Source organism: Lotus japonicus, chromosome 3 (genome assembly GCF_012489685.1).
Source record: "Lotus japonicus ecotype B-129 chromosome 3, LjGifu_v1.2".
NCBI lineage: Eukaryota > Viridiplantae > Streptophyta > Magnoliopsida > Fabales > Fabaceae > Lotus > Lotus japonicus.
Genome location: NC_080043.1, coordinates 84,422,640 through 84,435,375, shown reverse-complemented (window position 1 = coordinate 84,435,375; position 12,736 = coordinate 84,422,640). Strand labels below are relative to the sequence as shown.

Below are 12,736 nucleotides of genomic sequence, written 5' to 3'. Positions count from 1 at the left end.
TAATTGGCTATTTTTTTTTTGAACTCTATATAATTGGCTATGATACTTTATATTTTTTATTACATACTTGACTTTGATTACTAAAGGTATTATTAATTTTTACCATATATATACGGGGCGGGGTCCCCGCGGGGCGGGGAGGGTGATCCCCATCCCCATCCCCAAATTTGTTTCGGGGGGATTTTTGTCCCCATCCCCACCCCCACAGGGAAAAATTCCCCAGGATCGGGGCCCCAAACGGGGCAGTCCCCACGGGGATCCCCATATACAGGTGGAAATTGCCATCCCTAGTTGTGGGTGGTCTTTTGTTTCCACAATTACCAAACTTTTAATACCCTCTCTTGGCTAAACAATTGTGGCGCTTGTTAAAGGTCTAAGATTTTTTTATGGTGAGGATCTACAAGGCGTGCTTTTATCATATTTTGTCCTTAGCACTAGCTAAACGGAGCTCAAGACGGGTTGAAAAACATACGCTAGAAGATGCCAGCCGTTGGCGCAAGGGTCGCGATTCAGGCTTTGCATTTATTTTTGTTTTCTTCATAGGCTTGAGGTTGGTATTTGAAATTTATGTTCATGGAGAGACTTTGTCCGTGTGTTTTGTGCATCCTTGACTACAATTTCTTCATGTTAGGTGATTTCATGATTATGGCTTTGATCATTGCTTTTTGGGAAAAAAAAGGTTTTTCATATCTGCATTTTGGGCAATTCAAAGGTTAGAAGGGTTCTCTCATGAAAACATGAATGGAGACTTCTCTAACATCAAGCCACCATGAGCAAGATGCATCATATATAAGTCATATATATGCCTTAAGTATTTGTGATGCATCGGCAAAATGCATCACTAATCATTAAGTCTTAAGAATCTGTGATGCATCATTAGGGCACCGAGGGTAGATGCATCATAATTCATGAGTCAAAAGCTAGTTTATCTATAAACACTATAGAGAAGCATATCAAAATTTTACTATTTATGAGAGGGGTTTTTTCCTATCATTACTTTATTCTACTTTTATTATTGATTCAATACTAAAATTCACTTTTTTTAGTTAAAACTTTAATTCAAGTTATAGTTGTTAATAATTTATGCATTAAATAATAAATTCTATTTACTCATTATATGTAGTAATTTATATTATGAAGTGAGATGTAGAAATAAAAGAGAGATACAAGATATTTCTACATAAGTTTTTTGACCGTATAAGATAGGATTTTATTAATCAACTATCAAAAGATTGGATGAAAGAATTTCATCTAAACCCAACGGATATTCTTCCAATCCTACAAAGCAATAATGCGATAAAGCAAACTTGGCTAAAAAGTCTACATCCATGTTGCTAGAACGACAAACATGAAACAAATGAAAACAGCGAAACAAACGGGAAACAACAATACAATCAGAAATAACACTAGCTAAATAGGAATAAGATTGTGTCCTCCTTCTCCAAGCATTAAAAATTATCGGTCTCCACCACAATGCTTTGAAAACCAAGCTCAAATGCCAAATTGAGACTCCCGAATTGCCATAACTTCATCCAGGGAGCTATTCTTCACGGTTGGCCACCTTGATGAAGCAGACACAAGCACCCCCCAACCTCAGCAGACCAAAGCCCATCAACAACCCCTCCAACAACGCAGCATCCACGTTGAGCTTCACCATACTATGTCGTGGCCGAGTCCTTCGTTGCCTTGGCGACCCAGGAACTCGAGTACCCTGCTGCAACGAAGAACCCCCTAGAAAAGCATCACCCACATCACCTTCCAGCCCCACCGTGACTAGTGCCCCAACACGCTCCAACACCTACTCTTGAGTCATCCTCATTCCCTCAAAACACCACTTATTTCTCCTCTCCCAACAGAGACATAACCATATCAGTCACTCAATCATCACGCTGCTGCAAAATCTACTCCAGCCATTGGAGAACTGAAAACCCCGAAGGAGCATGAAATGAAATATAATAATGTAACTAGTGTTTTACCTGTGCGTTGCACAATAAAATTTACTATTATATTTGATATATCGATCAATATTTTAATTATAAAAAATATAAGATACTAAGAATGTAGATATTTAAAAAACATAAATTCAGACACTCAATTCTAGTGTTTTATACCTATACACGGAATTAACTAACATAAAAATTTCAAAAAACACATAAATCGATAGGCCAAAATCTTCAATTTTACACGGGGTATAATTCAAATATAGGGAATATTAGTATCAAAGTTCGAGGACAATAATCAATGTAAAAACTGAAATCGCATGACATTGTTTACTTCCTAATTTATTTTATAATTATAATTACCAAATCATAATACTTTAGATCAGGTTCTTTATATCAATTTCATCAATTTCTCTAATCATATAATAACATGTGTCTAATTGTTTAAAACTTAAACATTAAGGCCCAGTTTGGAAGAGCTTATTTGAGCTTATCTGACAGCATAAGCTCTTATGCCAGTGTTTGGGAGAACTTATGCAAACAGCTTATGGTCTGCCATAAGCTATTTTCAGCTTATTTTCATAAGCTACTCAGGATAGCTTATGAAAAACAGCTTATGCTTATACACAGCTTATTTTTAATTTATTTCAATAAATTTTTAAAAATAGCTTATGAATAAGCGCTTATGACCATAAGCGCTTAATTAAGTTGTTTATCCAAACGGGGCCTAAGTCTTAATTTATTTATTTTTTATGTAGTAATTTTTTTCCTTTAAAACTTAACCATTAAGTCTTAATAATTATGTAAGTTTTTTCCTTAATTGTTAATAATTGAATGAATTGTGTAGTAATTAGTAATTTAAAAAATGGAAATTAAAATCTTGAAACCTGGAATGCATAATAAATGAAACTCTAAATTTTGTACTTATATATAAAGAGAGGTGAGAAAGGGAGAGGAGACAAGAGAGGAAAAACAAAGAATAGAGGTTGAGAAGAAGAGAGAGTGACATGACATGACATGACACACACAAAAAGCCTTTCAGTTTCACTGCAGCAAACACCACACCACATCACATAGATAGATAATAAACCACCCCAAACTTCTCACTCTCTTCTTCTTGTTCTTCAAAAAAAACATGAGCAAATTAGAACAAGACGAAGATCTCTTCCTCCCAGATCTGACGGTTCCTGTTGCGCCGGACCCACCACATCACATCCTCCCCACCACATCAGATACCACCTCCTTCTCCCTCCCGGAAATCGTCCTCTTCCCTTCTTCCTCCTCCGATTCACCACCGAGTCACTCCTCCGCCGCCGACTCACCACCAACCACCGCCGCCGCGGCGAAACCCTTCTTCATCAGCCCTGACCCCCACATCTCCACCCAATTCTACACCTTCAACCCTGACTCTCACGCGCTCATGATCACCTGCCTCCTCGAGCGCCGCCTCGCCACCCCCTCCGAGATCCGCGCCGCCACGCCGCGCCCGGTTCTCAAATCATGGCGCAACGTCTGGAAGGATCGCAACGAGGAAACCGCTTACCTCACCGCGTGGAAGCGCATCCAGGACAAGCTCGAAGCACGCGTTGATCAGAACGGTAACCACTTCCTCTGCTTCAAGAACAACACCAATCAATTCGTCTCACATGTTAACCAGTGGCAGGACATCGTCATGAGCTTCCACAGCGACACCGATTTGAAGCATCTCGGTCTTAGGGAGACTGTGGAGAGGATTAAGCAGGTTTGGACTGTTGGTGCTAAATTCTATGGGATCCCTGAGAGTTACATTAGGGTTTGTGTCGCCGCGTGTCCGGTATGCAACGCCGCGGCTTCCGGGTCGAATTCGGCTGCTGCCGCGGCTGCGCAGAATAAGCGGCGTAGGTTTGAGTATACTGAGTCGTTTGATGTGCCTGCTAAGGAGGTTCCTTGTAGGTTGCAGCAGTTGGCGGCGAAGCATAAGGTTGTGCTCTGCATTAGGCAGAAGTATATTCGGTATAAGCCGTTTATGGCTGAGGTTAAGGATTATGCTTGCCATAGGGCGGGGCAGCCTGCTGCTAAGAAATCAAAGGTTTTGAAGAGGGAGCCTTATGCTTCGAAGAGATGCGGGTGCGGGTTTCGGATTAGGGCTATTGTGCCGATTGCGAATTATAATGAGAAGGATAAGAGTTTTGTGTATCAGGAGGAGGGGATGGCGGTTTTCAAGCTGTATGCTGTGCATTCGGGGCATGAGCCGGGGCCGTTGGATGGGAATGCTAGGATTATGCACCGGGTTGTGGGGCACAAGGGAAGCTATATGACGGATCAGGAAAATGTGGTGTATGGGGTGAGTGAGGAGATGGATAATGAAGGGTTTGGGTTGATGGGGAAGGATGAAGGGGATTTGCAGTTCTCGATTTTGCAGCAAGTGCAGGAATTGAAAGCTGAAGTTGGGATGTTGGAAGGGAAGCTTTCCAAGATTCCGCAGGAGTTCATGGGTTCGGTATCAAGGGAATTGTTTGACATTGTGAATAAAATTAGAAATATAGGGGAAGTTGGTTCGAAACCGATTGAGTTGCTTACGGATAAGTCAGATGATGTCTTGGTTGGGGATAATGATCTGGCAAACTGGAGCAATCATCATGACAGGATTTATGGGGATGGCAAGGACACAGAGCTGATTGAGGACGATGAAGATAGTTTCGGCCGCACTTTAGGTGAAGTGGTTTCTTGGGGAGACCATATGACATCAGAGTGCAGAGATCAGAAGGAGCTGATGAGTGAAACTTGCAAGCCTGAAAAGTGGTTGAAATGCAGTGAGTTTGATGAGAAAAGCATCCTTGATTGTGGTGAGGATACTAAACTAACCAAGCCCATCAGGCATGACGAGGCTATAGTATCAGATGAAGGTCTTGGCTGTATACAGGTTGATAGTTTCTACCAAGACAATCCTAAATGGTATGATTCTCCTTGTGCTTTGGATACTGGTGTTGCAGATTGTGAGAATAGTGGATTCCGTCATGGAGAGATTTTATAATCCCATGAACATCAAAGTTAATCCACTCTAACTTAGAGATCAGATTCTGCTGTGCGTATTTACCCCTTTCAACAAAAAGAAGTGGGATTGTACATTTATGTATACTGAAGATTGGAGCCGCTCACTTGCGTTATAGGTGTATTTATTGAGTGTGGTTCTGTAAAGTATTGACCAGTTATGCTTCTTGCACATAACTTTGTTATGAGTATGACTATATTTGTTAAACTTGTTCTTGGCCTTAAGATTTTTTTTCTAGGTCCTTCTTATAATGCACATTAGTGTTTTTGGTGATCTATTTTTGAGCTAAGACATTTGTGTATGTATTATGAGGAGCCAGTGGTGATTTATTGTAATATTGAATTGTGGTGTCTCTGAACTCGCTCTTTATGACGCGTAACCATTTTCTTTATATATTTACTCAATTCATTCGGCTTTTGGTTCTATGTGAAGATTGCCAACAGCCAAGCCGCAGGGGGTGAGACTACCCAATATATCATCAATGGCTCAGCCCCAGTTTTGAATTCATCTTGCCACTTTGTTTTGGCAATTGCTTTTATACCGAATTGAAGATTGCGGGATTTCAGTAGCTATACAACAAATGCCATCAGGTACATATACATTCGATCTCTCCCTTTTTGGAACTTCTGAAATATGATGCCTAAGGATTCTTGTAACCTCTGAATTTTGTATTGTGGCTTCTATAGGAAATCTCTTAACTGTGTCTGTTGCATTTATGCTTGATGCCTGATTGGCTACTAAATAATATCCAAATCTGTTCATTCATCACAAGCATGAAATTGGCAATTTTGTTGGTCTCATTGGTTGGCAATAATTATTGTTGTTCTTTATTGGGTAAAGGGAAATACCTAGGGTTTCGATCGTGCGCAATCCCGACTTCCCATCGCGTCACGTCTCATTTCTTTTGTTACCAAGGTATGAATGGGTGGTATCTTAGCCTTCCAGACTAGTCAAAGGGCTTAGTGCACAGCCAGCTTGTGTTGGAGGCCAATGGATGTGGGGGTATCTTCTGGGGGAAGGGAAGATATGGAATCAACTATTTTCATGGTCAAACGAATTCTTGTGTCACTGTCTAATTACTTGTCCTGTTCATCTCATTTTCTGAAAGACATACATATAATACTCCTTATGAGTGTCCTCTAGCCGTGTCTACTTTTAGTTTGGGCCCCAAAAACAGAATGTGCGAACTTAAAGTTCAGACTTTCAGGTTCCTTGCACATCTTGTGAACTGAGGTTACAATCCCTCAGCTCAAAATTATATATTAGATGATCGTTCTAGCTTAATTTGTCTATCTCGTGCTGCCCATTAACTTCTACATCCTTAAATGGCATTTGTTATGTGCATTCATTTTAGATAAACATCACCTTTCCTTTTTTGTGTTATTGGCTATTGCTAGTGTTTGTATTAGCATTTTTAGTGCCTAATTATAATTTACACGCGCCTTGCTCTGAAGGCAACTCATCTGGAGAAAGTTGTCAGATTCTGCAAGGATCAAGTAGATCATGTTATAGTCTTAAATTAGATATGTTCATAAATAGATTGTGGGCTTGCTGTTTTGAACACACATCACATCATACAGCATGCACTCAGCTTTGACCAGAATGAAAGGACTTAAATCCTAAGATCAAAGTTGGTTAATTTCTCTTTGTTGTAGTTATAGCTCTGAGATCAGGGGATTGTACATCTCTAGCCCTTAGCTGTTTTGTTGTTCTGCTTTGCCAGGCTTCAGAATTTTCTTTTATTCTCTGCTTTGCATGCTTTTTTAGTGAAGATTGTAATTGTAAAGCTATAAAGGCCGGACAACTCGGATCACAGTTATGTGACCACTTTCTATCTCTGAGTCCCATTTGCAGCGGATCAGTGCTGTTAATCGCAGAAAATAGTGGAAAGCCAAAAATCCGCTTTGTCACGCCCTCAGAGTGGAAAATAGCTGATAGCGGTGAGCCCTTAGAGCGCTATAGCGCCGCACCCACGATAACTGCTATTTGACAACACTGCAGCGGATCAAATGTGAAATTGGAATTTCTTATATGGAGAGAGAATTATTTAGTAGTGTCTTATATCCCTTGTTTTGTTGAATGCATATGTTACAATTTTGTAATTGTTTTTTTGTCCAAAATATTTTGAGATACAGTTTATGATATGCAGTACTGTATACTTTAAAAAACAATCCTCACTGGTGTCATACATTGATTTAGAGTATTCTAGTTATTTACTCATTTTACATTTCTCCCTCTGGGTGATTGTTTTACTCTGAATGTTATCAAATTCTATTTTTTTTGGGTTAATTCATTGATGATATTTATGAAGTTGGTCTGTAATATTCTCATAAGCAGAACAGCTGATGATGAGGATTTGTAGTTCTTTTGCCTCAGTTTATAATAAGGACTGTATTCTGGTGCAGTTCAGGGGAAAAGAACTCTGATTTTGTGGATATATTTTGGATTTTCATCTGTGTTACACTTTTATGGGTCCTGGTGTTGACATTGTTGGTCTTTAGTGGTTTATTTGGTCATGCTTTGTTGACAAACATTTATTGCAGCGGTCCAGAAATTTGTGATGGACATAACGTAATACTCCTATAACAAAGTTCTGATTGTGTAGAAGTTTGTGATGAACTGGATGTTATAACAGCAGACATGATCAGAAAGTTTTATGGAAACTTGTACTGTTGCTTCCGTATGTCATTAATTGAATATTTTATCGCTGCGTGGGTCATTAAGATGCTCTCGTAACGTTGATTGTTCAATAGATAATTAATTTATTTGTTCTATAGTTATTGCCTAGCTTGTGGATTGACGAGTGTGCTTCATTTAGCTACTATCTGAACTATTGACAATAATCAAATGCTGTAGATTGAGCTCGTATTTTAAACAATCTGCGCTTCCAAGATGATCACATGAACACAAAGAACTTGATGTTGTTGCTTTTATAATCCACTCCATGGCCCTTGCTTTCTCCACAAGGCAATGGTTGTAATCCAAAGACATGATTTCATTTTTAGCCTAGTCAGAAATCACAACTCATGCTTATGCATTGCTAGACATGTACATTTAGTAATCCCTTAAAATTCCCTTGTTTTTTGAACATGTTCCATAAATAATCAATTTTGAATTTGAATTTTATGTTCCTCGACAGGTTTTCACGACATTTGAATTGGAACATTTACAGCAGCAAAAATAGCCTTTCGCAGTCACATGGCTAAGAAAGCTCTCAGTATATGTCAATTGCTGATAGTTTGAAGATGCATGGCATTTTAAGCAGCATATTTTGACATTTGGATGTTTCAGAATCCAAGGTACCTAATACTAGTATTTAAACCTGATACAACATTGCATAGTGAATACTACTATTGTATTACAACTACTTTGATTACCAAAAGTTGGAAATTTCTTAGCCGAGGTACCATTACAGGCTAAGCAAATGAAGCAAATTAGACAAAAGAAGAAGAAGAAGAACAAGCATTGGCATTGGAATGCTAGAATTAGATGAAAGCAAATTGGAAAAAACCTTAGTGAGAATCAGATGGCTGGAATCTTACTCCAGGCAAGTACCTAGACACAAATTCTCGAGCCAAAGCTTGGAGCTCCCCATCCTCAAGTTGTTGATCTGATGTGTTGAAAAAGTTGCTCAACTCTAATGATGTTGAATGTGGCTGTAGAGGGTCAAAGTGCATATACATGTTAGAGGCACTTTGCAAGTCAACATTTGTTGCCAAGTGATCTGAGGAGGAATGAAAGCTTGTTGGCGAAGAGGATTGAGGGTTTTGAAGAGAAGGAGCTACTGGGATTGGGAGGGGCTGCATTGTTGCCAGACGTGCTTGAACATAGGTTAACTCTGCCTGCAAGTTCATGACCTGCGCCACACAAATTCAGAGCAAACAAATCATTGTGTTCTAATAGGTTATACATATAAAAAGAGTTTGGTTGTGAAGTTTGTCATCTCTCTATAGTTGTTTGTTCAATTCATTTGACAGAAATCGGCTACACACCGCAAGTGCTGATCGTGCATTTAGGATTTTGTTCTTCCAAAGAGATTCGCTTAAAAGGTAAAGTAAGTCACTACTACCGTTGATGAACACCATAATTTATTATACGTGTGTAAGTATATTAGCTTGACCGCAACTGTTATTAACACCTAATAACTATATAATTTTGTAGCCAAGTCAATACAGCAAACTAGCTTTTGCCCAGTCATAAAACAAGCTAATAGTAAAGAAATGTCAGAGATAGATATGGATTATGCCCACTTACATGCATCATGTCATGTGCACGAGAGTTTAATACATTTTGGAATGCTCCAAATTATCCACATACATGTAAAGAATATTCTTAATTAGGCATTAAAGGATAAACTTGAATACTTTATATGGCTGTTACATATAATTCCAGCAGAGAAGACATAATCAAACTTATCAAAACAACTTCTCCATTCAGGGAAGAGAATCTAGAAGTGAGTACTTAATTGGTATAGTTGGTAAGTAATCACTCACAAGATGGAATTCTACCTAATTAAAGTTAAGGAATCTGTTAGTGTAAATCTGCCCAATAATTGCCACGAAACTGGAAAAAACATGATAGTGTGTCAGAGTACTGCGTGCAAGTATTAAATTACTACTTTCTCTGTGGTTAATAATCACAAGAATCAAATGCTCTGCTCCCAATTATTGCATCTTAGAATTTAGAATTCTTAATGCATTACTTAAAGACAAGGGAAAGGTTGTTGCTTTTATATACCGGATAAGATTATGCAAAACTTTGTAGTATGTGTATCAATAATAACCTTACTAGTTACAAATTTACAATAGTTCATAGATCACTCAAAGCAACACTAGAAATTGGTAGGTTCTTCCAAGCTACTTCATGTCATAAATTAATTAACCACTTTAAGTCTGTATCCGAACAAGACGAAATAAAAGAAACCTAACTTTGAGTGTTTGACCATCATGTATGTGCGTGTGTATTGTAAAACAGTTTTTTTTTTCATAAAAAATATAAATTCAGTGAGAGCATTTTTTAGACATGTAAAATTATTTATAAAGTGTAATGGTATTTTCATTTTTCTTATTGTTCATGGGACTAGGAGTCTTTACATATACAATACATATTTGAAACTAAGTTCCTAATAGAAAAGTAATAACTAGGTAAAGCCCTTTTAAGAATACATTTATATACCATTCAAAAAAGAATACATTTATATATGAAGGCTTTTGAAAGAAAATCAAAGGGAGGAATAAATATCTTATGATTAATTAAGATAATTATTTAATATTTATAAAAATATATTTAAAAAATAAATCAAATATTAGGAGATTATATTTATGGAAATCTATCATTTTACCTCCATTTCCTCCAAAATCCTCCGATAAACATTCTCTAAAATGGCAACTATCCATTTCTTAATTTTTTAATCTTTAATGAATATCTTCGTACTTTCAGAAAATTGTAGTTACTCATCTCAATTAATAATTTTTCTGCGGCTTGAACATGTATTCTCACCCTTATATTATTTCAATCCACTTCTTTGTACCAAAAAAATTTTTCAATCCATTTCTGATTTGATCAACCACTAGTAGTCGGCAATAATATCTTAAACACAAAATGATAAGTACAAAGCGCTTGTATTAAAAAAAGTTAATATTGACTCCAACATTGTTGAATTACAAAAGTAGATATATAGTTAACAATTTTGAAAGACCCAATATGTAATTTCCAAGGTCAGACTACAATTTACTGACAGATTAAATATTAAGAGGATGCTGGAAAATTATTCAAGAGGAGTATTTACATTATCTTTAGGTAGTTAAAATAATAGATTATGAATATTGATCACTATTTAATTTGCTAACATACAAATGTGTACCGTAAATAATGGGTAATAATAGGCTGAAAGTCAATACCAAAATCATTTGAATATTTCTCGAGCTGCTAACTGCGTTGCTTGCTAACTCAGGCAAGCCTCCGCAGTCAGCCACACCAGTTGGCGGCTGCCACCACCATTCCGTCCTTCTTAAAATATTGATACTTAACATGATTTTCACAAAGTTTATTTTATTGAGAAACATAATTTTCACACTTGCTACATTGATTTCAGGTTCCCAAATTTTTGTGCTAAATCCAATTAACCTTTTGAGTAGGTTTTGTATCCCTTATGTTATAGTATAGTTTACTTGATTATACATATTTGGACTTTAGACCTTGAAATTGCAAAAACCTACCTACTCTTATAGGGGAGCCCTATATGAGTTATAGAAAACATAGCCAAAGCAAGAAAACGTGTGAAAGGAAACAGTACATTGTACATACTAATAATATCCTAAATGATAAGATCTTGACCTACGAGGAATGGTAAACAGTGATACTTGTCAAGAAGCGACTACACTCAAGAGTTCAAGTGCAGGACTTCACACCCTAGCGCATGTTAGCACGATCACTAGCTAGCCGTGTTTGATTAACATGATGATGATGATGACTAATCTTTATCTTTCCTCCTTTTCTCATATTATTAGACCAATTTGACAAAAAAATCCAAACATAAACCGCCTCATGAAGTATTAAATAGTTGATTGACCTACACTTACTTTTGAATTCTGGATTCGACAAATAATAAGTCTGTCTTTGATGTCTGATGTAAACATGTCCAGAAAATTCTAACAATTCATCCTAACAAATGAATCATCCGATTTTTGAACTTGTATCATGATTCTTACGGGATCCAGCTAGCTTATCAATTACTAAATTAAACTACAGATTTTTTGTATACTATATGATACTAATTATATTTCAAGGTGGATAATTAAAAAGTTACAAGTAATTACAAAATAAATATAGAATGATTTATACAAAGAAAGAACAACAAAGATAGTTTGATGGGGGATAATCTCACTTTTCTAACATGTATTGTACTATGGTGTCTTCTAAAAAATGCAACCTCCTAAGGAAGTTAAACAAATTAGTGAATGTTTAGTTCTCCATTTGTATTAGTCATCAATAAGAAAACACACATCTTAATACCAAAATTCACAAACAAACTTAAACCCTTTGGTTTGATTTGCTTTCTACACATGCTACATTGTTACTCATATATAGCAAACACAAAGAAGGAATTGAAAGGAAAGTTGAAAACTGGGAAGATATATACCTGTTGTTGAAGAAAAAAGATGTGGCCAACACAGCCATAAACTGGGTCTCTAACCCTAGCAAGTGCCTCATAGCAGAGAGTAACAACAGCATCAAGACGCTTGTGAGCAGGGATCTTCATGAGTAACTTAGAGGCATTGCTAGCACCAAACACCTTGTGAACCGCCGCAAAATGAGCCGTTCCTTGCTCGGAGTCAAAGTAAGGTGCAAATATGCATCCCTTCACACACTTTCTCCGAAGAAACTTGCACGCACCACAAGGCCCACCTCGCTCAACACTACTTCCACAATCCATATTCACAGTACTACTAATCTGCAGCAAAATCTTTCTGATCTTGTTCAGGGTTCAATCAAATTCTCTTGTGGGTCAGAAAGAAAGAGAGACAAATAAAAGATGATGAAAGGTTTGTTTGTAGCTTGTGAGCTTAGATTTTGATATGGAAAGAATAAGTGTCTGCTTTTGGTGGTGGGTCACTCACCTTTGCTATATAGTTAGTTGGTTCAATTTTAATTTGGCTTATAGTTCATAATTTTTTTTCTTAGCTAATGTATCTCATATCAGTACTGAGATTAATTTTTCGTTTCAAAGTCAAGGGACTAAGAAGTAGGAGGTCTGCCAAAAATA

At 37.2% G+C, this 12,736-nt stretch overlaps 2 protein-coding genes and 1 long non-coding RNA gene across 3 annotated transcripts; 2 read left to right on the top strand and 1 right to left on the bottom strand.

Moving 5' to 3' along the window:
* Positions 1 to 2,894: 2,894 nt before the first annotated feature.
* Positions 2,895 to 5,329, top strand: LOC130746655 (uncharacterized). The gene has a single exon (XM_057599351.1). The coding sequence runs from the start codon at positions 3,076 to 3,078 to the stop codon at positions 4,951 to 4,953; it is 1,878 nt and encodes a 625-aa protein (XP_057455334.1). The 5' UTR covers positions 2,895 to 3,075; the 3' UTR covers positions 4,954 to 5,329.
* Positions 5,330 to 5,567: 238 nt separating this feature from the next.
* LOC130746657 (uncharacterized) lies at positions 5,568 to 9,058 on the top strand. Its single transcript, XR_009022168.1, has 3 exons — positions 5,568 to 6,911; positions 8,111 to 8,270; positions 8,387 to 9,058. It is a non-coding gene; the product is annotated as an uncharacterized LOC130746657 (long non-coding RNA).
* LOC130746656 (LOB domain-containing protein 19-like) lies at positions 8,282 to 12,563 on the bottom strand. Its single transcript, XM_057599352.1, has 2 exons — positions 12,113 to 12,563; positions 8,282 to 8,828 (listed from the first exon to the last, which is right to left on the bottom strand). The coding sequence occupies exons 1-2, from the start codon at positions 12,404 to 12,406 to the stop codon at positions 8,484 to 8,486; spliced, it is 639 nt and encodes a 212-aa protein (XP_057455335.1). The 5' UTR covers positions 12,407 to 12,563; the 3' UTR covers positions 8,282 to 8,483.
* Positions 12,564 to 12,736: the final 173 nt, after the last annotated feature.

Coding starts and splice junctions, on each gene's coding strand:
- LOC130746656 (XM_057599352.1), bottom strand. CDS start 12,406: ATGGATTGTGGAAGTAGTGTTGAGCGAGGTGGGCCTTGTGGTGCGTGC. Junction 8,829..12,112: donor TCTTTTTTCTTCAACAACAG/GTATATATCTTC, acceptor TGTGTGGCGCAG/GTCATGAACTTGCAGGCAGA.
- LOC130746655 (XM_057599351.1), top strand. CDS start 3,076: ATGAGCAAATTAGAACAAGACGAAGATCTCTTCCTCCCAGATCTGACG.